The sequence below is a fragment of the Seriola dumerili genome, unplaced genomic scaffold (genome assembly GCF_002260705.1).
Source record: "Seriola dumerili isolate Sdu_G_001 unplaced genomic scaffold, Sdu_1.0 BDQW01000035.1, whole genome shotgun sequence".
NCBI lineage: Eukaryota > Metazoa > Chordata > Actinopteri > Carangiformes > Carangidae > Seriola > Seriola dumerili.
The window spans coordinates 133,855-159,423 of NW_019174290.1; the positions used below are offsets into that span (position 1 = coordinate 133,855).

Sequence of the window (25,569 nt, forward strand, 5' to 3'; positions counted from 1 at the left end):
TGCTAGTCTATCTCTGGCTGATATTATATAACACAACTATAACACATATACATCACGTGACGTGCAGTCTTGTATAAATTAGACCTGTGGACACTGTCACATTGATGTGATACATTATGGTCAAAAGTTGCAGTTGTTCAAGTATTTAAATGATTTTTTTATATGAATGTAAAGTTAAGCATAAAGAGCTGGACTGTAGGATTTATCATTGCGTGCAAATGGCTACCACACGTGTTGACACGCCCACGCTGCAAAGCAACAAAGTGTGCAGAGCTGCTGATTCCACATTTCGTGTTGATGACAACCTTGACATTAAAACAACAAGGAAACACGCCACAGTCCCGGACATTGTAAAAAAAAACAACACAGAAGCACATTAAAATACATGTTCTTGAATGTTTTAAAAGCACTTCAGACTGATTTTGTCCAGGATGTCACCTTCCTACAGATCAGCTGTTTCGAGAATACACACCGTTGCAGTTTACAGTAAATGGATTTGTGTTTGGGGGTGAAGACATTTCACAAAAAGCTTAAAGTGAAAAAAACTGCTGAACCTCATAATATGTTGCCTTTAACTTATGAACCATTGTCTGTATGGTTTTGATGCTACAGGTGACTAAACATTTTAGCCAATAACATTGTGAACAGTATGGCAAAGATAAATACAGTAGGTAATAGATTAAAAAAAAAGATTTCAGTTACGTACAGTGAAAAAAAGTGCTGTGTTGTGTCTGTAAACACAGCGTTGGGATCATATATTCGACGTCATATATTCTGTTATTTTCACTAACATTAGCTGCTAATGTTTCCCACCACAAACTTAAACGTCAGTTACACCGCAACACTGACGTGACTAATTCTGATGAGATGACGACGTGCCAGGCCGGCTTCGTTATTTCAGGCCACACCGTTGAAACCGACCCTTCTGTAGGTGGCTGTGGATGTTTGCTTCAAGGCTTTTCTTCATGTTACACCAAGCACTGTGTCCCCGCCTGGGAGTTTCTCCAACAGTTGTATTCATGCATAATAACAAGCAAATGAGTAAAATGTCATTACAGTGGCATCTTTTCTGTATAGTGTGTGCTTCTATGATTATGGGAAATTAGTACACAACAATAACAATCATTATAAAATACCTTATAGTAACCCAGTATTTTTCAGTGTAAGTTAAAAGGAATACAATATAAGAAACAATGTATAAAAAAAACTCAAATAAAACAGCTCATTTCTTCAATAAGATTATGTTTTCAGAAGATATTTAAAGGATACTGCTGAGTTTAAACATTACTGCAGCTGCTACTTCAATGTGTGATTCTGAAATGTTTGATTGTACAACCAGGAACTAAAGCAGAAGATTTATATGCATAAACCTAATTAGGCTACACTGAACATAAATGTTTGCATTAGCTCCTCTGTTTTTACTGTAAGATCAACACCAAGAATGTTACTCATCTTGTGTTGAGAGGGTCTTAGACTTTTGTGAGCATTCATGTAATGATTCAGAAACTTTCCCACTCATGACATCATTTCTCTCTGCAGCAAATGACTGGGTCTGAATGAATATTGTAAAAAAAACAAAAAAAAAAACAGATTAATATCATATATATATATATTGACCTCCAACAACTCACATCATCCATGACCATAATCTAACCATGGTGGTCCATCAGACTAGTTTAAGATTAGCAGATTTGTTTCCTTTGGGGAAAATTGGTGACAGCAAAACTAATGGAAATCAAAAGGAAAATGAATTGCTATAGAAACGATGTATGCGGCAGCTCTGTCAGGCTCTGTTTGCTGACTGTGTCAGAGAATAGGTGAAGGATGCGTTACAGGAGCTGAGCACTTTACAACACACATGCTGCCTTTTGTTAACATAACCCAGTAGAGTAAACTCATAAACGACACGTGGTTAAAGCATTAAACACATGTGGGCTTTGAGGTTAGTTATTTACAGTCAAACTAAACCAAAGGAAAAGCCCAGTCCCTTAAGATTATTTCTTTAACCCTTACATGAACCAAGAAGCAGCTTGGGGTCTGTCTGTGGCCAGTTTTGGTTTCATCCACATCTAAGAACCTGATTCTTCCTACAGTCAGAATTTGTGTGTTAGTTTGTCATCGTTTACACATCTGGGCTGATTTATTCCTCAGAGGTTTGTTACATCACATCCTGCATCAGTAAATGCTTTTATCACCAGTGTGTTTCATTTCACACTTCTGTCCAGCACCAGTAAATGACACTACATTTGGAAAACCTGAGGCAAGACTCATTTTCCTGACTGAATACGTGTGGGTGGAGTATTTTTTTGTGTCACTGTGTTTTTTGGACATTCATTTTATTAATTTACATAAGCTACGTCATCTCAAGTAGATTTTTACACCAGAAAAACTACCCGTGCTTCGTTAAAACTGTATAAGATCACTTCCATGCCATCTAAGGAAAGATATTTTGGTATTTTTGGTACTCCACTCCTGAAATTCACCCAGTCTGACCCTCTGGCCCTGAGTGAATCATCGTGCTGGTCTACAGCTGATATCCTCCACAGAGGATCTTTGAGCAGCTGAGCTCATTACTGAGGTCACGGGCTGCAGATTAGGAAGACAGATTTACTCCCAGAAAGTGGGACGACACATTTTTTTTCACTGAACCTCACTGTCTTTCATGTGAGACCACATACAAACCAAAGTGAAATGAATATCTAATTTTTGCCAGGTTACTGTAAATCATTTAACTAAAGAAAAGATCTATATTTTGCAGTGATGTTCTTTCTCTCTTTCTCTTAGTTCCTCAATGAACAAATGACCTTAATGAAGATTAGGTTTACAAAGGCAGTGAAAGCTTTTGGCAGCTTGGCGTACGTAGTAGTAGTAGTGTGTGTGAGCTTATATGTCTATCTTTGTGGGGACCAATGCGAGTTATTTTAGAAAGTGAGGACATTTTGTCTGGTCCTCACTTCCTCAAAGTGCTGTTGACGGTTACTACTTGGTTTGAATGTTAAAGTTAGAATTATGGATAAGTTCAGGTTAAGTGTTGAGTTAGACGGTAGTTGTAATGAATGGTTAAAGATAACATTAATGAGGGTCCTCACAAGTATAAAAGTTCAGATGTATGTGTGTTTGTTTTGAGTCATTTCAAGCAATAGTAAGCAGAGAAAAGGGTGGAGATAGAGGAGAAATTGTCAGGGGGTTTTAATGTAGACATTCTGCCGAAAGAGGAAGTAGCTCCACTTCTGAGAACAAGCCAAAGATAAGAGGAATTCACACTGCTGACACAGAAAGTCTGATTACTTTGTGTAGATGGAAGATGTGTTCGACATATATTTATGAGTCAAAAGGTTTTATTTTACTGATGGTGGTTAATTTGTGTCTGAACTTTTTTTTTTCTACCAGTGAGTGAGTCACTGCACTTTTGTCTGCAGCTCAAGGGCGCCCTCTGATGTCACTTCTTAAATCTGCAAAACTGCACAGATTTTGTGATTATTATATGTATATATATATATGTCATATTAAGAGGTTGTGGACCCAAAGCCAGAAAAACTGTTGGATGTTATTGTTATTGACATTTCTTATTGGAGGGTGAAAATGTTGCCTGTGAAGATGTCAAAACCTTTTATCAGATTGTTATTGCACCTGTGTCAGCAGGTCAGGTGTCCTGACACAGGTCAAAATAACCCTGCAATAAGTAACGAGTCCTGTCAGGTCTTATTGATTTGTTGTATTTTTCAAAGCAAACCACAGCATTTACACTGATATCCTCTGTCAGGGGTTTCCATTAATTCTGTCATGGATTTAGAAAAATATTTTGAGCACCAAAATACCTGTTTTGTTTTTAAGTAATGTTATGTGATTACCACTGCAGTACAGATTTTTCAATCAAATTTCACTTCAGTACAAACACTATCATTGCACTGTCACACAATGAAAGTGTAACTTTGAAAATTTAATAGACACAAATGTCACTGCTACTGAAGGGGACGTAATGGATATCCACTGTAATATAATTTCTTTATGGTATCATATTTTAGTTGCTAAATTACAAAATATGCAGTGACTCACTTATTATTCAGTTGCATTGATTGAAATCCATTGCGTTTTATAGTCTGAGATGGTGAATCATGTCTTGTCACGTTTGCAGGCTCCTTACCACTACTCAAACGAAAAGCTGCACAGCAGTCTCAGTATGAATCATGTGTTATTATTGAACTCAGTGCATGGATCAAGATATAGAGACAAATTTAGACAAATGTATTTAATGGACCCTGGGGCATACAAGTTCTATGATCCCCAATACCTGTTACTGTAGGTCTGTGTATCAATTGGTTTTCTTTTTTTTCTATCTTTTGTATTATGTTTAGACTATATAGGTTATTCTAGGCTATCAAGTTAGAGATAATTAGGTAAATGATCTTAGCTATTCGGCTTAGGAGGCCATCAGACTGTTGTCAGAGGGCTAGTGTACCACTCTAGACTGCAGAAGAAGAAGAAGAAGAAGAAGAAGAAAAAAGAAAGGAGGAAGGAGGAAGTAGAAAGAAATAGAAAGTTGTCAGGCGGGATATGGGAGGCATTAGCTAACAGATAACACACCTATGACACATTCACGAGTGTTTTCTGTCAGCCCATACTTTAAAATGTGCCAGTTTGGTATCCGTCAGCAGTGACGTATGTGGCGAACCGGTAACACCGGAACCGCTGTCACTGTTTTCATTGCTGTTTGTGCTTATTACGCGAAACTTTACTACGAGCCGAGGGAAGCAGAAAACAGGTCTGTCTTCCTCCCACTTTCTACGTTACTTTATGCTGTTCACAAGGTTCATTATTAGAAGGTAGGTCAGCTCAGTATATCTGAATTCATAACATTAACTTTAGGTTAAAACAAAAACAAAAAACAACCCTGCACCCGGCAGTCTCTTGGGTGGGTTGGCTTTCGTGCCAAACTCCATTTAAAAAGTAGGTATTTTTAAGGTAGCGTCATTGTTTTCATGGTAAAACTTTTGAGTTTCTTCATCAATCTGACTTTTCTCTGAGTCGTTTGAATCCACACTGTCCTTCGGCATACATAGGTTTGACTTAGTGGCTCGTATTTCACTGCAATGTCACCTTTGATGAAGTTGGTCAACGTATGAGCACAATACAACCGCATTAGCGTACTTTAATTTTTATTTTTGACTGACTTAAACAGACCATGAATTTAAGGCAAACAGCGTGTACCAAACTGTCCAACGTAGAACAGAACAACGTAGTTAGTAACCGAGGTTAAATTAGAGGACTGCCTGAAACCGATCAGTTTAGTTTTTGTGACTAAAGGAAACGTTTACCCACTGTCACGTGCCTGAGTCAGATGTGTGATTTCAACCAGTGGAGATATCAATCCTGAATTCACTCTCTAAAACACCATAATTGTCACTAAAGCTGGAATGATTAGTCAATCTACAAAGAATTTTAATCATTTAATAATTGATTTAGTCATTGTTAAGCTCTCTCACATATGAGGAATTGATACCTTTCTTTGCCACACATGATAATAAGATGACTATGTTTGGGCTTTGGGATGTTGGTGTGTTTAAATAATTTTCTGGCATTTTATATGCAAAATAAATGGTCAATGAAAAAATAATCTGCATATTAATCGATAATGAAAATAACCATTAGTAGCAGCCCTAATTTTCAATAGATGTTCTTGTGCATGTGCAAGATAAACTTTGCCTCATGTTGCACAGGTTTTGCAGAGAAGTTTGAGAATCTGCAGATTTGACAGATGAAGCTTTGGACCGTCTCAAAAGTGCAAAAGGATGCAATTTAAAATGACATCACATCTATATTTTCTTTAATACAACTAACAGTATTTTTATTTTCATCATAGAAACACTTAAAGAGAAGTGTCACATGATTTTTACTCAGTAGTTCCCTGTTTCTGTCAACATGGACTGCACATCAGATTAAAGTTTTAATAAGAGATGAACTAGAAAAGGCTTTTTTATCAAGCCTTGAAACTGAAGGTGTAGAGATTCTACTTATTGTGCTAACACAGTTGTATGTCTTATAATATTAATTAAACATCAAATTCATAGATTACACACAAGAGGTTATTGTAAAAATATAGACTTTTAAAGCCTGAATAAAACAGATATGTGTTGTTATTTCCCTAAATAATTTAACTGTTATCTTACTTCTATCTCTCATGGTCTTCTCCCCTGGCTTCACAGAATGTCTTCCACTCTTCCCCGTCACATCATCTGGGAGTCAGAGGGGCTGGTGGCGTACCTTCACCCGCGGCCCTGGACCCCTGGCTCTGTTATCCTGGAGAGCAGCACCGCTGGCAGCCCAGGAGGAAGCATCTTCCACCTGCAGGAGCCGGAGTATTTATCCTGGCTGCTGGGAGCGAGAGCTGTCGCTGAGCTGCTGTGTGACAGGTTGGGGGTTCGGAGGTGTGCGCTGGTCAGCAGACCGCACAAAGACAAACCTGCCCAGGTGAGGGCTTCTTTGACTTGTTGACTGTGCAGTGCAATCAGAGCAACTTTTTGAAGGTTTATAATGATGTTTTAGGATTAAAGCTACTTTTTGCCAGTATTGATCTATGTACATTCTATGTACATTGATCTACGTCAAGCATTGCCGTAGAGTTTTACCCCCGTCATGATGGAAAAAAGCCCCTGAAGCTACATTTAGAGGTTTTCCCTGGTGGTATCATCAATAATGTTCTCACTAGGAATTACAGCTCCCATGAATCTTAGGTAGGGGTGCCCTCTCAAAGCCTTAAGGCAGATGTAGTTGGTAAAAACATTCATCCTTGTGAGAATAAGAAATGCACATATGTACTTATGAATTGTCCTATTAATTTAAAAAATTACAAAATTTATTTAAAGGAGAATTATGTGAGAAAATGTTTTGATGCTTTGATCATTTTATAGTTTGCTCATCATTTAAATTGTTTGACTTTCTGAGTAGTAAACTGGGAACAAGAAAATACAAGTTTTGATATTTTACCACTTGCTAAGGTAAGTTAAATCAAGGCTTTAACAGACTAGACTTTAACAGAGTCCATTATTAATTGCTGCACTTCAGAAACACCCAGTGTAGCTGCTTTTGACAGAGCAACCACAGTGAATTTAGCTTACAGTTGAGTCCGACTCTGGAAAGTACCCATTTACTGAAACTGTACCACAGCCAAGATGGTCTGCAGCCCACACGTGTTTAAAACAGTAAATGTGAAAGCTTTGCTTACTCCTGTGTTCATGTTGATCTGAGTTTCAGTTGCGAAATACACATTTCCACAGATCAGTGTCCTCCCCCTTCATGGTCTGGATGCAGAGTGGCGTCCTCACCTGGCAGGTGAGGAGGAGCACAACGCCCACGACCCAGGGTACTGCACCTCCAAGACTGCCCCCCGATGGAGCGACTCTAGCCTAACTGAAACCCAAACCAAGATTCGAGCCAAACTCCCGTTACCTGACGCCCCTCCCAATCTGACCTTCCTCGGGGACGATCCGACTCATCCTGGCCTGTTCTCGCGCATTGTTCGAGGGGAGGAGCAGCAGTGGCGGGTGTGGGAGGACGAGGGTCATGTGGCTTTTCTCACGCCTTTCCCCAACTCCCCTGGCTTTACTGTGCTGGTCCCTCGCCGACCTTTGACCTCTGATATATTCAGACTAGAAAAAGCGGACTACGAAGGACTGGTGCTGGCAACCAGGAAGGTGTCGCAGCTTCTTGAGGAGGGGTTGGGTGCCTGTGGGGTGGGGCTTATTTTTGAGGGTTTTGAGATTGATTATGCTCATGCCAAGTTGATACCACTATTTCAACCTTCATCATCTGGGACAGGAGATGATGTCGCTAAACCCAGATCACCCCAGTTTTACCCCACTTACCCTGGATATGTGACCTCAGAAGACGGACCTGAGGCCAGCCTGGAAAGTCTGAAGGAGATTCTTACCAAAATCACTCAGATTTAAAACTAATAACCAAAGTTTGATTCCTATTTGTGTGCTTGTGTGAATCATGAAAGGAATTCCTCTGTGCTTTAGGTGAGCGAGAATAACAAAAACACAACTTAAAATATGGCGGTCATTTTGCGATGGGTCACACGACGCAGTCATTGCTACATTATTGACGAGCGTCACAGCTGGTGTAATCCATCACAAGATGGTCTGTAGTTTTACCTCATGTCTTAGAGTGGACGGGAATGATTTAAACTGGGATACAGTGATCCGTGACTTAAACTAATGTGAGCCAGGAGCGTAAACTGGAGGGCAAATGGGTTGTTCCCTAATTCCAACCTCTCTATTTCCAACCCCCCTTGCTCGGACCACACGCGTCTACAGACTTGGCCTTCATTTTGATTCCAACTACACACCTGTAAATTTTCATGACTGTATCTTGCACGGTTGAGACGCTATATCAGTAACATCTGTCCACAGACGGACAGATAATCACCTGCCAAAGGACTCAAAACCACCTCTGTGGTAGTTCCTGCTGCAGTAGGTGTATCCAGCATTTTTGTTGCCAGTACTGTGTGTACTGGATAAACTTGTTTTATAAGTGGACGTCATTATAAGTCGTGTCTTCAGACAATCACTGAGCACAGTGATGCTGCTTGGCAGTGTATAATCAGCCGAGTAAAATAGTGCCAAGTGAAGTGATTTGTTGCCAGTCGAGTGGAACATCACATTAAGAAATCAAGCGTCTGATTAAACAATTAAATCAATGCGGAGGCTGCAAAACCAGCAGTGTGCTTCTATCAGTTGTGCAGGAAACTGAATACAATCTAAGTTTAAAAAAGTTGCATGTGATAAACTGATTGAACCAAAATGTAAAAGTGAAGTATAGCTGATGGTTTGTACAAATGAGAAGCTCTGTCTAACCAAAAATACAAGATGCCATATCATCAAAAATAAGTCCTGTCAGCTCATACATATTTTGAAATGTAATATATGCGAAATGAGACTCATTAATATGTGTATTTTTAAATAGTAAGCCTTTTTTATTTTAAGTATCTGTGTAAAATTTAATTTCTGAAATCAAAATATGAAGACAACTCTGCACCTAAGATTCTTTCACACATGTACTGTGAGATGAACACTTGTACAACTGTACTATGTATAATGAAGTTTTTTGTCAAAATAAAGACTTGTTTATATCATTCACCATATGTTGACATTTTAATGAACCACAAAAATCATCCAAAAGTATCTCAAGAAAGAGAAAACGTCAACCACAGACAACTCATTTTATATTTTTACCAATTACCACAACACATCATTTAAATCAACAGTTTAAATCCTATGTCAGTATGTAAATTCTTCTTAAAATGGGAGTTGTTACTTCACAGTCATTACGCTGCATATTTGTCTTCCTTTACTAATTACAGTGTGTTATGTATTTAGTTTGTTAACCACTTATATAATCTGCCTGCCCACTCATTACATAGCTGCTAATTGGTCCCATAGCGTGTCTCTGATTATGAGGCTTAATTACTGTCTGGCTAAGTGTTTAATCAATGCTCTGTGAACCAGGCACTGCTCCAGGCTGTCATTAAAGTGGACAAAAAGATGTATGGGTACGTTAATGAGAAGAGGTTTTATACCGGTTTCCATAGGAACAAACTCGGCTCGTCAAGGAATAATCTACATTGGTTCAAATTATTTGTATTTGATCTTTTGGAGTACCCAGCAGCCTTATCTACTGTTACTGTAGTTAATGATTTTTTTTTCCTCTGAGGATGTTGTGTGAACTTAATGGATACCAGTTGCTGGTTGCACAATAGTAAATCTTCCTGGACAAGGTAAAAAAAAAAAAGAGTTGCTCCTTACTTTTTATCTAACAGGCTGAAAATAAAATGATGCATAATAATCTTCTGCGTAATAAAAACAGATGCTAAAAAAAAAATCAGATGTCAGTCAGTTAACTTGTGCAGCTGTCTGTGGAAAAACTGGCAATATCCTAGAGAATATTTGATTAAACAACAAAATGTGGTGAATCCATTTTTGGAGATATAGGTGGCTTGATCACACCTTGGCATCATGTGGCTGCTTAGACAAACTCCGCCCACAGCAACTGCCGTCCACACGCTCCATCTTTGTAATGTAGAGAAGAGGCTCGATGCTGCAGCTCAGGTCCATGATGGAGAACACGCTGATGCTGATCTGGCAGCGAAACGCCACAAACGAGTAGTACGACACAAAGGGCATGAGCGCCACAGGCGGCAGGTAGTTGACCACGATGATGGCCAGGATGATCAGCACCATCTTAAAGGCCTTCTTCTTCACCGGATGCATCTCCTCCTTTCCCGCCACAGAGCGGCGGAGAACCCAGATGACTGAGATGTTGCAGAAGACCATGACCGCAAAGGCGAAGAGGATCACACCGCTGAAGACCTCGTTGACACTCATGACTCCCAGGGTGCACTTGGTGAGGCCATAAGCCAGGATGAGACCCCAGACCACCACAGAAATGCTAATGCGGATCTTGTTGTCACGGATACCAGTGAACAATACTGGGTGGACCACTGCAATGTAGCGGTCCAAGCAAATACACACCTGGGGCAGGAGACCAGTGAAAAAATGTAATCTTACAGTGAACTTCAGTGAATTTTTAAAAGTAGTTTTAATAGAACGGAAACCTGCTTGAAGGAGTTGAATCAGAATTACTGAACTTGAATTTTAACTGATAAAAAACTGAAGAAGACTTTTTGATAAATGTCAAAACACGTTTTCCAGACATTGAACTACCTGGTAGAAACTGCACCCAAATAACAATATTCAGGCATGCATTTAAAAAAGAAAAATCAATATCTTTCTTTACTACTGTATTTCTTGTGTTGCAAAAAAACAGGCTTGATTTTTTTGTTTTACTTTTGAGTGTCTCATTGAATAATGAATGGAGGTGAACCCCATAATTCTGGTTTCATTAATGAATTTCTATCTTTGAACCTCACAAGGTGCTAAACTGATCCAAGTCAAAAAAAGTTGTGCTAATAATTAAGATTTAAATATCCAAATCTCTAATTCTGCCTTAAGACAAAATACCTTTAAGAGATTTCGGTGTACAGTTTTTTTTTTTTAATCGTTAAAAGAAAAGATGTTATGATCTGATGATGGTACAATTTGGATCAATTTCATATGATTTACTATTATGTATGAAACTTATGTTGACAGTCTTATCAGCTGTATTACTTTTAAAATAGTGCAGCAAAAACATGTCCATATTAGTTAAGAATTAGACATAGTAACTCACCAGAAAGAGTGGTGCTACATCTTTGATCCCGTATGCGAACCTCTGAAAGTACCAGATACGACTGTCGCCCAGCAGCAACCGGTTGGCCATCTCTATGGGCGTCATCAGGCAGAAGTAGGCGTCCAGGATGGCCAGGTTGAAGATGAAGATGTCAGAGGTGGAGGCGTCACTCTTCTTAGTGGCGATCTGCCAGATGACCAGGATGTTACAGGGAGTCCCCAGAGCCAGGTTGAACACCTTGACCCCAAAGTAGAAAATGAAGCCATAAGGGGCCACGGCACACACTGGGAACTGGTACCATGGTGGAGTTATATGGTGGCCACTGACAGTAGTAGAGTTCACATGGAGGTTGGTGGGCGGATTCTGCGTAGTGTTGAACATTGCGGGGGAAAAGGTTGATGCTGGAAGAAGAGGCTAGCTGCGAACGAGAAAAAAAAGATGTGGAGGAAAGGGTTACTTTAAAGAAACCACATTTTATTTCTGCACAGTTTGACCCCTAAAGAATGCCAGTTAAATGGTTTAGTCCAAACGCTACCATCAAAATCATGACAATTACAGTATGTCTTTGCTTGTGATCTAAAAATCGCAGCCTATCTTACCTTAAACGATTCACAGCGTCCAACAGTTCTGGTGTGCTTCACCAACTGCAAAACTCCTCTGCATGTAGCACCAGATCATCAGGACTAAGGGCTTTTAAAAAATGATCCACAGGGACTAATGCCATTTTTGGATTGGGCCAGTCTCAAGGATGTCCCTCAACAACATGGTGACTGACTGAAGCTGTGACTGGGCAGTAATGCAAAGATGCCAAGATGTCTTCAGTGATTGGATGCATACAAAGGGGCGTGTTTAGGTTGAAACTGAGTCCATGTAGAGTTATACATGCTGCCGGGGCAAATATTAATGACTTTCTTGCCTTAGTCTTTGAGTAATTAATGTGTGAAGGGGACTCTGTCTTTGCCTTCAGGGCAGAACAACCCACCTGCAGAATATAGTACTGCCAAGGCTGTAGTGTTCATTAAATTGCCTTTTAAATTGACATTTGGGAAGAATGCATGAATGTGTTTCACATGCACAAAGCAATATTCTGAGTTGTTGTTGTTACTTTTCATTTTCCCTCAATTATGACTCATGTTAGGGTCTAAAAGGGTAAACTGATCCCAGGTCTGGTCCTATGGGTACTTTATCTACAGCAGCACTTCATCTCACTGATGCAACTGTACACTGTTCAGTAAACAAGTGATGCAAGTTAAGCATTTATGAGAAATCTAATGCAAGGTGTTACTAATGTGCCCGGACTGAGAAATAAAAATAAAACCCTATTGGGAATACAAGCGACAAGCACCCACTTACAGAAATTGTGTGTTTTGTAACATTTTTCAATTTCCCAATTTTACACATGATCACTTTATTTGTCATGGGGAACACTACTCAACCTGTAAAACATTTGTAAAATGTCTTGACTGTGGTGGAACTTATCTATGAATAAGTAACCCAGAGCCCATTGGGGGTATTTATGTTTTCTTAGATTTGATGTCAAATATAATGTGAGCCTTCACTACAAATTTATCAAGTCAAAAATGATCAAGTTGCATTATGGGAAATTAATGATCCAGTGTTATCGAGGCCTCCACAGGTGAAACCACTGAAATTCTATATATATTATTTACTGAAGGGATTAAGTTAAACGGTACAGACAGCAAGTTGAGACCCAAGAAACCAGATTCAATATTTCTCAATAGCTGACTATGTCAACTCTCTGCAGTTGCAGTAAATATGCTGTTTAGAGCTTCAGAACTCTCCACAATACAGATGATGATGATAATGATACACTAACTTAAAACATCCAGCTTTATATCAAATGTAACAGGCAAATAAATCAGGAGCAAAGTCACAATGATGATTAAATATAGACATATATAAGTCTGTTGCTTTCGATTGTAGTTTGTGGTTTTGGATTACTGCTACTTGCTACTTGGTATCAAGTCAAATCAAGGCTAAGTTGGTTATGAGAAGGTCAAATTGTTTATTAAACTAATGGACAGGATGTGAAGATGCAGTTGAAGCCCGTAAAAAGTCAAATTTGGTGAGACAAGGGAGGTGTCACTATATGCAGATGATGCTGTCATTACACTGACTGTGGCTATTCAAATGCAGGACATGGTCTGGTTTCTGTCAGGTGGTTGTGTGTGGCCATCCATATCCATCACTATCTGTATTCATCTCTCTGAATGCTGGGACTCCTGGTGAAGAACACTGTAATTTCTAAAAGGTAAAGTGATCGTAAATGTTGCCGTGAATTAAGTAATTTTCACTTGACTGTTAAATGTGTCTTTTCACTTAAATTACCCGCAGATTCATGAAATTATCTTTTGAATGTTTGCTGGAAAACACAATTTGCCAATTTTGGGGAAGGAAGGTACACAGCCACTGTAAAGAAGTATTTCCACAGTAAAGACATCCATGTCACATGTAGAGATATTCTTTGATCATATCTGGACCAAGTCATTGATTTTGGAGATAACCTAAAACATAACTATAGAAATAACAAGCAAGAACTGTGCATGTTTTCTGATTACAATGCCTGTACCTCCTGTTGATTAGCTTATCATAATGACTTGATGAATTGAAATGAATGTATGGGCATATCTACTGTTTGTTGTAATCTGCAAATAAAATCTGCAAATAAAATAGAACTTATTAAAACATGTAAAAAAAAAAACAAGTACAGTGTTTTCTCAGTCTTTCTCTGAGTTAAGCAACAAGTATACATTATACGTAACGTTTTCGTGCCTTGGTATACTATGCTGTTTTTATGACATTTTATGCCTTACTATAGTATGAGGTTTTTTGAGGTTTTAATGACTTAATATATTATGAAATTGTATGCCTTACTGTACTAGGAAGATTTTATGACATTTTGTGCATTACTATACTATGACATTTTTATGACTATTTATGCCTTACTATACTATGACTGTTTTATGACTTTTTATGCCTTACTATACTATGACTTTTTATGCCTTACTATACTATGTCGTTTTTATGCCTTTTTATGCCTTACTATACTATGTCGTTTTTATGCCTTTTTATGCCTTACTATACTATGTCGTTTTTATGCCTTTTTATGCCTTACTATACTATGTCGTTTTTATGCCTTTTTATGCCTTACTATACTATGTCGTTTTTATGCCTTTTTATGCCTTACTATACTATGTCGTTTTTATGCCTTTTTATGCCTTACTATACTATGTCGTTTTTATGCCTTTTTATGCCTTACTATACTATGTCGTTTTTATGCCTTTTTATGCCTTACTATACTATGTCGTTTTTATGCCTTTTTATGCCTTACTATACTATGTCGTTTTTATGCCTTTTTATGCCTTACTATACTATGTCGTTTTTATGCCTTTTTATGCCTTACTATACTATGTCGTTTTTATGCCTTTTTATGCCTTACTATACTATGTCGTTTTTATGCCTTTTTATGCCTTACTATACTATGTCGTTTTTATGCCTTTTTATGCCTTACTATACTATGTCGTTTTTATGCCTTTTTATGCCTTACTATACTATGTCGTTTTTATGCCTTTTTATGCCTTACTATACTATGTCGTTTTTATGCCTTTTTATGCCTTACTATACTATGTCGTTTTTATGCCTTTTTATGCCTTACTATACTATGTCGTTTTTATGCCTTTTTATGCCTTACTATACTATGTCGTTTTTATGCCTTTTTATGCCTTACTATACTATGTCGTTTTTATGCCTTTTTATGCCTTACTATACTATGTCGTTTTTATGCCTTTTTATGCCTTACTATACTATGTCGTTTTTATGCCTTTTTATGCCTTACTATACTATGTCGTTTTTATGCCTTTTTATGCCTTACTATACTATGTCGTTTTTATGCCTTTTTATGCCTTACTATACTATGTCGTTTTTATGCCTTTTTATGCCTTACTATACTATGTCGTTTTTATGCCTTTTTATGCCTTACTATACTATGTCGTTTTTATGCCTTTTTATGCCTTACTATACTATGTCGTTTTTATGCCTTTTTATGCCTTACTATACTATGTCGTTTTTATGCCTTTTTATGCCTTACTATACTATGTCGTTTTTATGCCTTTTTATGCCTTACTATACTATGTCGTTTTTATGCCTTTTTATGCCTTACTATACTATGTCGTTTTTATGCCTTTTTATGCCTTACTATACTATGTCGTTTTTATGCCTTTTTATGCCTTACTATACTATGTCGTTTTTATGCCTTTTTATGCCTTACTATACTATGTCGTTTTTATGCCTTTTTATGCCTTACTATACTATGTCGTTTTTATGCCTTTTTATGCCTTACTATACTATGTCGTTTTTATGCCTTTTTATGCCTTACTATACTATGTCGTTTTTATGCCTTTTTATGCCTTACTATACTATGTCGTTTTTATGCCTTTTTATGCCTTACTATACTATGTCGTTTTTATGCCTTTTTATGCCTTACTATACTATGTCGTTTTTATGCCTTTTTATGCCTTACTATACTATGTCGTTTTTATGCCTTTTTATGCCTTACTATACTATGTCGTTTTTATGCCTTTTTATGCCTTACTATACTATGTCGTTTTTATGCCTTTTTATGCCTTACTATACTATGTCGTTTTTATGCCTTTTTATGCCTTACTATACTATGTCGTTTTTATGCCTTTTTATGCCTTACTATACTATGTCGTTTTTATGCCTTTTTATGCCTTACTATACTATGTCGTTTTTATGCCTTTTTATGCCTTACTATACTATGTCGTTTTTATGCCTTTTTATGCCTTACTATACTATGTCGTTTTTATGCCTTTTTATGCCTTACTATACTATGTCGTTTTTATGCCTTTTTATGCCTTACTATACTATGTCGTTTTTATGCCTTTTTATGCCTTACTATACTATGTCGTTTTTATGCCTTTTTATGCCTTACTATACTATGTCGTTTTTATGCCTTTTTATGCCTTACTATACTATGTCGTTTTTATGCCTTTTTATGCCTTACTATACTATGTCGTTTTTATGCCTTTTTATGCCTTACTATACTATGTCGTTTTTATGCCTTTTTATGCCTTACTATACTATGTCGTTTTTATGCCTTTTTATGCCTTACTATACTATGTCGTTTTTATGCCTTTTTATGCCTTACTATACTATGTCGTTTTTATGCCTTTTTATGCCTTACTATACTATGTCGTTTTTATGCCTTTTTATGCCTTACTATACTATGTCGTTTTTATGCCTTTTTATGCCTTACTATACTATGTCGTTTTTATGCCTTTTTATGCCTTACTATACTATGTCGTTTTTATGCCTTTTTATGCCTTACTATACTATGTCGTTTTTATGCCTTTTTATGCCTTACTATACTATGTCGTTTTTATGCCTTTTTATGCCTTACTATACTATGTCGTTTTTATGCCTTTTTATGCCTTACTATACTATGTCGTTTTTATGCCTTTTTATGCCTTACTATACTATGTCGTTTTTATGCCTTTTTATGCCTTACTATACTATGTCGTTTTTATGCCTTTTTATGCCTTACTATACTATGTCGTTTTTATGCCTTTTTATGCCTTACTATACTATGTCGTTTTTATGCCTTTTTATGCCTTACTATACTATGTCGTTTTTATGCCTTTTTATGCCTTACTATACTATGTCGTTTTTATGACTTTTTATGCCTTACTATACTATGACTTTTTTATGACTTTTTATACCTTACTATACTGTGACTTTTTATGCCTTACTACACTATGTTGTTTTTATTACTTTTTATGCCTTATTATACTATGACTTTTTATACCTTACTATACTGACTTCCTATGCCTTACTACACTATGACGTTTTTATGACTTTTTATGCCTCACAAAACTATGACGTTTTTATGACTTTTTATTCCCTACTATACTATGACGTTTTTATTACTTTTTATGCCTTACTATACTATGACTTTTTATGCCTTACTAAACTATGTCGTTTTTATGACTTTTTATGCCTTACTATATGTTACAACCTGGCTCACAGGGGAAAGGGAAGCAACACAAAACCCAGTTGTTAACAGGTATAAGGTTTTTTATTGTAACTTGAATTTGTAAAGATAACAGTTAAAATAGACAAAATAAACCAAGGAATGGGGCCGTTGGGTGCTGTTCAAATCAAAAACAGAATATAACAAAAGGAGGACTCTCTAAGAGCTAATCAGTGTTATCATTTAACTAATTCAAAGTAAAAGAAAAACCAAGGCTGGCTACCAAAGCTAACTAAAAACCAAAAACACAACAGAAACAGCACCCCTGCACCTAGTGTATATAACAAACACAATGTCTACAGGTGGAGGAATCAGCAGAATCAGTCAGTTATTGACAAAATCTAAACCTGGCCCCACTTCCAGGTTTTGAAGATTACAAGGAGTACAAAAAGCACACACAACAAGCTATCAATAGTTGCTATCTTGGCTTTCTCACAATACAACAAACTTCCAACAAAGAGGCGAGCTGCCACTAACAGTCAGCTGCCCGGACTGACAGGCTGGCAGGAGTTTTGGAGCTTTTGGCTCCTGATTGGGCGGCTGGGATTAGCCAGCTGCAAACACGCCGGACCTATCAGGAACCCAGGTGAGCTGAAGGCTGAACTGCCAGGAGCCTGGAGGCCGCATCAATCAGGAGAGAGAGGGTGGAGCATCTGGGTGGACTGTGCAGGAAGCTTGGCAGAAAGAGGAAAATTAGAAACAACAAAAGTGGACAGAGCGGCGGCCGTAACACTATACTATGTCGTTTTTATGCCTTACTATACTATGTTGTTTTTATGACTTTTTATGCCTTACTATACTATGACGTTTTTGTGAGTATTTATTCCTTACTATACGATGACGTTTTTATGACTTTTTATGCCTTACTATACTATGACTTTTTATGCCTTACTATACTATGTCGTTTTTATGACTTTTTATGCCTTACTATAGTATGACTTTTTATGCCTTACTATACTATGTCGTTTTTATTACTTTTTATGCCTTACTATACTATCATGTTTTTATGACTTTTTATGCCATACTATACTATGTTGTTTTTATGACTTTTTATGCCTTACTATACTATCACGTTTTTATGACTTTTTATGCCTTACTATACTATGTGGTTTTTATGCCGTACTATACTATGACGTTTTTATGACTTTTTATGCCTTACTCTACTATGACTTTTTATGCCTTTTTATGCCTTACTATACTATGACTTTTTATGCCTTACTATACTATGACGTTTTTATGACTTTTTATGCCTTATTATACTATGTCGTTTTTATGACTTTTTATGCCTTCCTATACTATGACGTTTTTTTGACTTTTTATGCCTTACTTTACTATGTTGTTTTTATGACTTTTTATGCCTTACTATACTATGACTTTTTTATGACTTTTTATGCCTTACTATACTATGTCGTTTTTATGACTTATTATGCCTTGCTATACGATGTCGTTTTTATGACTTTTTATGCCTTACTATACTATGACGTTTTTGTGAGTTTTTATGCCTTACTATACTATGACGTCTTTATGACTTCTTATACCTTACTATACTATGTCATTTTTATGCCTTACTATACTATGACGTTTTTACGACTTTTTATGCCTTACTATACTATGTCGTTTTTATATAGTAAGGCAATAAAAAGTCATAAGTAATGTAAGGCATAAAAAGTCCATAGTATAGTAAAAGTCATAAACGTCATACATAGTCAAGGCATAAAAAGGTCTAAAAGCGTAATAGTATAGTAAGGTGTAAAACGACAGTATAGCAAGGCATAAAAAGTCATTGGTAGTAGTAAGGCGTAAAAAGTCCATAGAAAAGACATTAGTATAGTAAGGCTTAAAAGTCATGAAAATAGTCATAGGATAGTAAAGCTTGGCATAAAAAGTGGATAGTATAGGTAAGGCATAAAAAAGTCATACTAATAGTCGGCAATAAAAAGTCAGTGAAAACGTCATGGTATACGTAAGGCATATTAAAAGTCATAAAAACGTCACAAGTATATGGTAAGGCATAGAACAGTCATAAAACGTCATAGTATAGTAAGTCAATAAAAAGTCATAGTAAATGGGTAAGGCAATAAAAAGTCATTAAAACGACATTGTATAGTAAGGCACTAAAAGTCATAAAAATCGTCATAGGATCAGTAAGGGCATAAAAAAGTCATAGTATAGTAAGGCATAAGTCATAAAATGACATAGTATAGTACGGCATAAAAAGTCATAAAAACGACATAGTAATAGTAGGCATAAAAGTCGTAAAAACGTCATAGTATAGTAAGGCATAAAGTCATAAAACGGCGATATAGTATAAGTACAGGCATAAATTGAAATTGTAGATATGTAAGGTCATTAAGAAGTAATAAAGACGTGCAATGAGTATAGTAAAGGCATAAAACTCACGAAAGACTGACATACGTATACGTAAGACATAAAACGACATAGTAATCCACTGTAAGTCATAAAAAGTTTCATAAGTATAGTAAGGCATAAAAGTCAGAATCTATACGGTAACCGGCATAAAAAAGTCAAAAAAAGTATAGTAGTACGGAAGGCAATAAAAGTTTCCATAAAAACAGACATAGGTATACCGTAAGGCATAAAAGTCATAGTGTAGTAAGGTTTTAAAGTATCATACGTATATTGTTATGGCATAAAGATCTTATAAAACGACAATAGTGATAGTAAGGCATAAAAAGTCAATAAAAACGACATTTATGTATAAATTGTAAGTGATAAACAAATGACATAGTTGATAGTAAGGCATAAAAAGTCATAAACAACGACACTGGAATAGTAAAGGGCATATAAAAGTCATAACATAAACGTCATAGGTATAATAAGTTGCATAAATAGTTCATAAAATTAGATATGTATAGCAAATTGGCATACATAAGTTCATAATTAATAACAATAGTATAATAGTGCATAGGAAGTCATTTGGTAATGGATGGTAGCGTTTAAAAGTCATTTATTGGGTATAGTAAATTTGCAATTAAAAGATCATATTAAATTACATAATATATAAAGCGCTATATTTCAAGTCAATAAAAACGTGATCAGTAATAGTAGTTGCATAAAAAGTCATAGTTATACCTTGGTAAGGTTTTAAAAGTCTATTGAGTATAAAGGTAATTGTACATAAAAATCATAAAGACGACATAGGGGTATGAGTACGGCATTAAATAGTCATAAAAACGTCATAGTGATACGGGTAGAGGGCATAAAAAGTCCATAGTATAGTTAAGGCAATAAAAGTCCATTTAAATAACTTGACATAGTTAGTAAGCGCTAAAAATGAATGGAGTATAGTAGGCATAAAAAGCCAATCATAAAAGACAACTGTTAGTAAGTGCAATAAATTAAAGTCAATAAAAAAGTCATAAGTATCGATGAAGGCATAAAAAGTCATAAAAAAACGATATCGTAAATAGCAAGCCGCAATAATAAGTCATAAAACCGACGCATAAGCTATCCAGTAGCATAAAAAAGTCATAGTATACGTAAGGTTTTTAACAAAAGTCATTGTATAAGTAGATGCGAAAAAAGTCATAAAATTACATTAATTAGTTAACGAGCATAAAAGTCCATCACAACGTGAATAGTAAGTAAGGCATAAAAAGTCATAGTATAGTAAGGTTTTAAAAGTCATAGTATAGTGGACATAAAAGTTCATAAAAACGTCATAGGATAGTAAGGCAATAAAAGTCATAGTTATAGTAATGCGCATAAAACGTCATGGTATAGTAAGGCAATAAAACAGTCCTGAAACGTCATGGTATACGTAAGGTCATATAAAAGTCATAAAACGTCACAGTATAGTAAGGCATAAAAAGTCAAAAACGACATAGTATAAGTAAGGCATAATAAAAGTCATAGTATAGTAAGGCATACAAAAGTCCATACAACAGTCTATAGATACTAATTAGTAAGAGCATCAAAAGTCATAAACACGTCTATAGTATAGGTACGTAAGGCATAAAAAGGAGTCATGGAGTATAGTAAAGGCATAAAAAGGGTCATTAAAACAAAATAGTTTAGTAAGGCATAAAAAAGTCATAAAAAACGTCATAGGATAAGTAAGGCCATAAAAAGTCCATAGTTATAACGAGAAAGCATAAAAAGTTAATACTAGTGACTGTACGCGCATATAATTAAGTCATTGTGAAAAACGAGGAATGTATAAGTAAAGGCACTAAAGTCATAAGGAAAACGTTAACAGTATCAGTAAAGGGCATAAAAAGTCATAGTATAGTAAGGCATAAAAAAGTCATAAAAATGACAGGTAGTAATAGTAAGAGCATAAAAGTCAATAAAACACGACATATGTATAGTAAGGCAATAAAAAGTCGTAAAAACGTCATAGTATAGTAAGCGCATAAAAAGTCAATAAACACCGATAGTATTGTATAAGTTATTAGGCATAAAAATTGAATAGTATAGTAAGGCATAAGAAGTCATAGTATAGTAAGGCAATAAAAAGTCATAGTATAGTAAGGCATAAAAGTCATAAAAACGACATAGTATATAAGGATAAAAAGTCGTAAAAACGTCATAGTATAAGTAAGGCATAAAAAGTCATAAAAACGTCGACAGTATAGTAATGGCATGAAAAGTCGTAAAAATGTTCATAGTATAGTAAGGCATAAAAAGTCATAAAAACGACAATTTTAGTATAGTAAGGGCATAAAAAGTCATAGGATAGTAAGGGCATAAAAAGTTCATAAAAAACGTCACAGTATAGTAGGCATCAAAGTCGTAAAAATGTCATAGTATAGTAAGGCATAAAAAGTCATAAAACGACATAGTATAGTAAGCATAAAACGTCATGGTATAGTAAGGGCATAAAAAGGTCATGAAAAACGTCATAGGATAGTAAGGCATAAAAGTCATAGTATAGTTAAGGATAAAACGTCAATAGTATAGTAAAAGGCATAAAAGTCATAAAAAACGAACATAGTATAGTAAAGGCATAAAAGTCATAAAAACGAACATAGTAATAGTAAGGCATCAAGTCATAGTACAGTAGGTATAAAAAGTCATAAAAAGTCATAGTATAGTAAGCATAAAAAGTCATAAAACGACATAGTATAGTAAGGCAATAAAAACTGTCGTAAAAATGTCATAGTATAGTAAGGCATAAAAAGTATAAAAACGACATAGTATAGTAAGGCATAAAAGTCAATAGGGATAGTAAGGATAAAAAGTCATAAAAACGACCATAGTATAGTAAGGCATAAAAAACTCAAAAATACGTTATAGTCTAGTAAGGCATAAAAATCCATAAAAACGACATAGTATAGTAAGGCATAAAAAGTCATAGTATAAGTAAGGTATAAAAAGTCATAAAAGTCCATAGTAATGGACGGATCCGTTGTATGTGCTCGGGGGTATGTGTTGTGGGCGGATGAGAAAGAGAGGGGGTGCGGAGACAGCACGAAAAAAGAGAGAGATATACTATCGACTTTTTTATGAACTTTTTATACCTTACTATACTATGACTTTTTATGCGATTACTATACTACGTTCGTTTTTAATGACTTTTTATGCCTATACTATACTATAACGTTTGTTTTTGAGTATTTTATGTCCTTACTATACTATGCACGTTTTTTATGACTTTTTATGGCCTGTACTGATCCTATGCTTTTTTATGCTCGACTATACCTATGTCGTTTTATGGACTTTTATGCCTTACTATCTTGACACTTAGCGACTTTTTATGCCTTACTATACTAATCGTTTTTGATGATCTTTTTTGCCTTATATAACTAATGATCGTTTTACATGACTTTTTATGCCTCTACTATGACTAATGACTTTTTATGCTTACTTATACTCTCGATGACGGTTGTTTATGACTTTTATGCTTACTATACTATGCCTGTTTACTTACTGATACTTGATGATTTTTATGGCTTACTATACGTATGTTACTGTTTTTAGTGCCTTACCTATACTATGGTTGACTTTTTATGGCCTTACTATCTAATGTTGTTTTTAGACTTTTTATGCTTACTATACTATGATTTTTATGACGTTTTGATGCCTTACTAATACCCTATGTCCGTTTTATGAATGTATAGCCTTTTTAGCATGTCGCTTATACTTTTATGCCTACTATACATTTTTTCGATTTATGCTTCTAAGGGTGGGACGTTGGGGGGGGGCTCTATCTTAAGCTATAGTGTAGAGGCCGTATGACGTGTTTAATCCACTAATGCTTACATTATATGTTATGGCCTTACTATACTATGTCGTTTGTTTATGACTTTTCTCTGTCTTACTATATCTAATGTCTTTACGACTTTTAATGCTACTTGCTAGTGATCGGTGTTTTATGACTTTTTGATGCCCTTACTATCTAATGACGTTTTTGTGAGTTTTTATGGCTTACTCATACCTATGTCGATCTTTATGAGCTTCATGACTTACTATATCTATGTTTTTCATGTTTTACTCTATGACTTCTTATCTACATGACGTTGTTCATTTTTATGCTTACCTATACTATAGTCGGTTTTTATTATTTTTATGGCCTTACTCATGACTATGGGATTTTTGACTTTTATATACGAACGTTTTTATGCTTATTGCCTATACTGATTTTATGATTTTTGATACTTATGCTTCAGTTTTTATGACTTTTAGTGCCTTACTATAATTGTCATGTTTTATGACTTTTTAATGCGCTTACTAATACTTATGACTTTTTAATGGCTTAATTCTATGACTTTTTGGCCTCGATCTAGTTACTTTATTTTGACTTTTCTATGGCTTACTCATACAATGTCGTTTTCTATGACTTTTATGCCTTCTATAGCCTATTACGTTTTTTATGCACTTTCTTAATCTATGACCTTTATGGTACTTCCTATGGTTTTTATGACTTTTTAGTGCCTTACTATAAACTATGATATTGTTTAATGCCTTTTATGCTACTATGAACTTTGTGATGACCTTTTATGCATTGCTATATACTATGGACGTTTTTATGACTTTTTATGCCTTACTATAGCAGTGCTTTTTATGACTTTTTATGCTATATGGCTTATAGTGTTTTATTGCACTTTTTATGCTTACTAATAGCTATACGTGTTATGACTTTTGCATGCACTATTTTTATTAGCCTGTACTATACTGATGACGTTTTTATGAACTTTTTATGGCTTCTACTATACTCTTAGCTATACATGGACGTTTTATGACTTTTTCGCCTTACTATACGTGAGTTTGTCGTTAAGTGACTTTTATGCCTTAACTAATACTTATTGACTTTTTATGCCTTACTATACCTATGACGTTTTTATTGACTTTTTATGTCCTTACTATCTATTGACTTTTAAACACCTTACTATAGGCTATGGACTTTTTTATGCCTTACTATAGCAAAAGAAAAAAATAAAAAAAAAAAAAAGTTTAGACTTAAAAAAAAAAAAAAAATTAAAATCTCATCCTATCGTGTTTTATGACTTTTTACTAGCCTACTTATTACATGTATGTTTTATGACTTTTTATGGCACTTACTATAGCAATACTTTACTTATTATGTATGATTTTTATGCTTAACTATACTATGTCGTTTTTAATGACTTATCTATGCCCTTGGCTATACAATGTCTTTTTATGACTTTGTTATGCTTATCTATACTATGACGTTTTTGTTTTTTATGCCTTACTAATACGTTGACGTCTTTTATGACTTTTTGCCTTACTATATATGTCATTTTTAATGCTATAACAGCTTTAGACTTAGCCTTACTATACTATATGTTTTATGATACTATACTATGCTTTTAATGCTTTTAGCTTACTATACTATGTCGTTTTTATGACTTTTATTGTCACTCTACTAAAACGATGTCGTTATGACTTTTATAGCCTTACTATACTATGAACTTTTTTGCTATTTATGCTGATTTACCTATACAGCGTTTTTATGACTTCTTAATGACCTTAGACTATATCTATGTTTTTTACTTTTTATGCATTAGCTAATAGCATATGACTTTTAAACTTAGCCTTACTAACTAAATTGTCTTTTTATCTTTGCGTTATACTAGCTATGATTTTATGACTTATCTATGCCTGGCACTACGTAATCGTTTTTATGCATTATTATTGAGCTATACTATACTAGTGAGGTTTTTATGACTTTTTGCTTACTATTCTATGTCGTTTATGACTTTTATGCTTAGCTAATACTTGATTCATGGACTTTTATGCCGTAACTATAGTAATGTCGTTTTTAATACTAGACTTTTTAATGCCTTCCA

At 35.3% G+C, this 25,569-nt stretch overlaps 2 protein-coding genes across 4 annotated transcripts; one reads left to right on the forward strand and one right to left on the reverse strand.

Moving 5' to 3' along the window:
• The first annotated feature begins 4,531 nt into the window (after positions 1-4,531).
• Positions 4,532-8,978, forward strand: LOC111216658. Of its 3 annotated transcripts, none has more exons than XM_022738255.1 (3): positions 4,532-4,762; positions 6,204-6,468; positions 7,275-8,978. In XM_022738255.1, the coding sequence occupies exons 1-3, from the start codon at positions 4,662-4,664 to the stop codon at positions 7,944-7,946; spliced, it is 1,038 nt and encodes a 345-aa protein (XP_022593976.1). In that variant the 5' UTR covers positions 4,532-4,661; the 3' UTR covers positions 7,947-8,978. The 3 variants fall into 3 exon arrangements, with proteins under 3 accessions (XP_022593976.1, XP_022593977.1, XP_022593978.1); XM_022738256.1 differs by having other exon boundaries at positions 4,682-4,823; XM_022738257.1 differs by lacking the exon at positions 4,532-4,762 and adding an exon at positions 4,848-4,947.
• A 1,020-nt stretch (positions 8,979-9,998) lies between these two features.
• LOC111216522 (G-protein coupled receptor 4-like) lies at positions 9,999-11,607 on the reverse strand. The gene is made up of 2 exons (XM_022738050.1): positions 11,227-11,607; positions 9,999-10,529 (listed from the first exon to the last, which is right to left on the reverse strand). The coding sequence occupies exons 1-2, from the start codon at positions 11,605-11,607 to the stop codon at positions 9,999-10,001; spliced, it is 912 nt and encodes a 303-aa protein (XP_022593771.1).
• Positions 11,608-25,569: the final 13,962 nt, after the last annotated feature.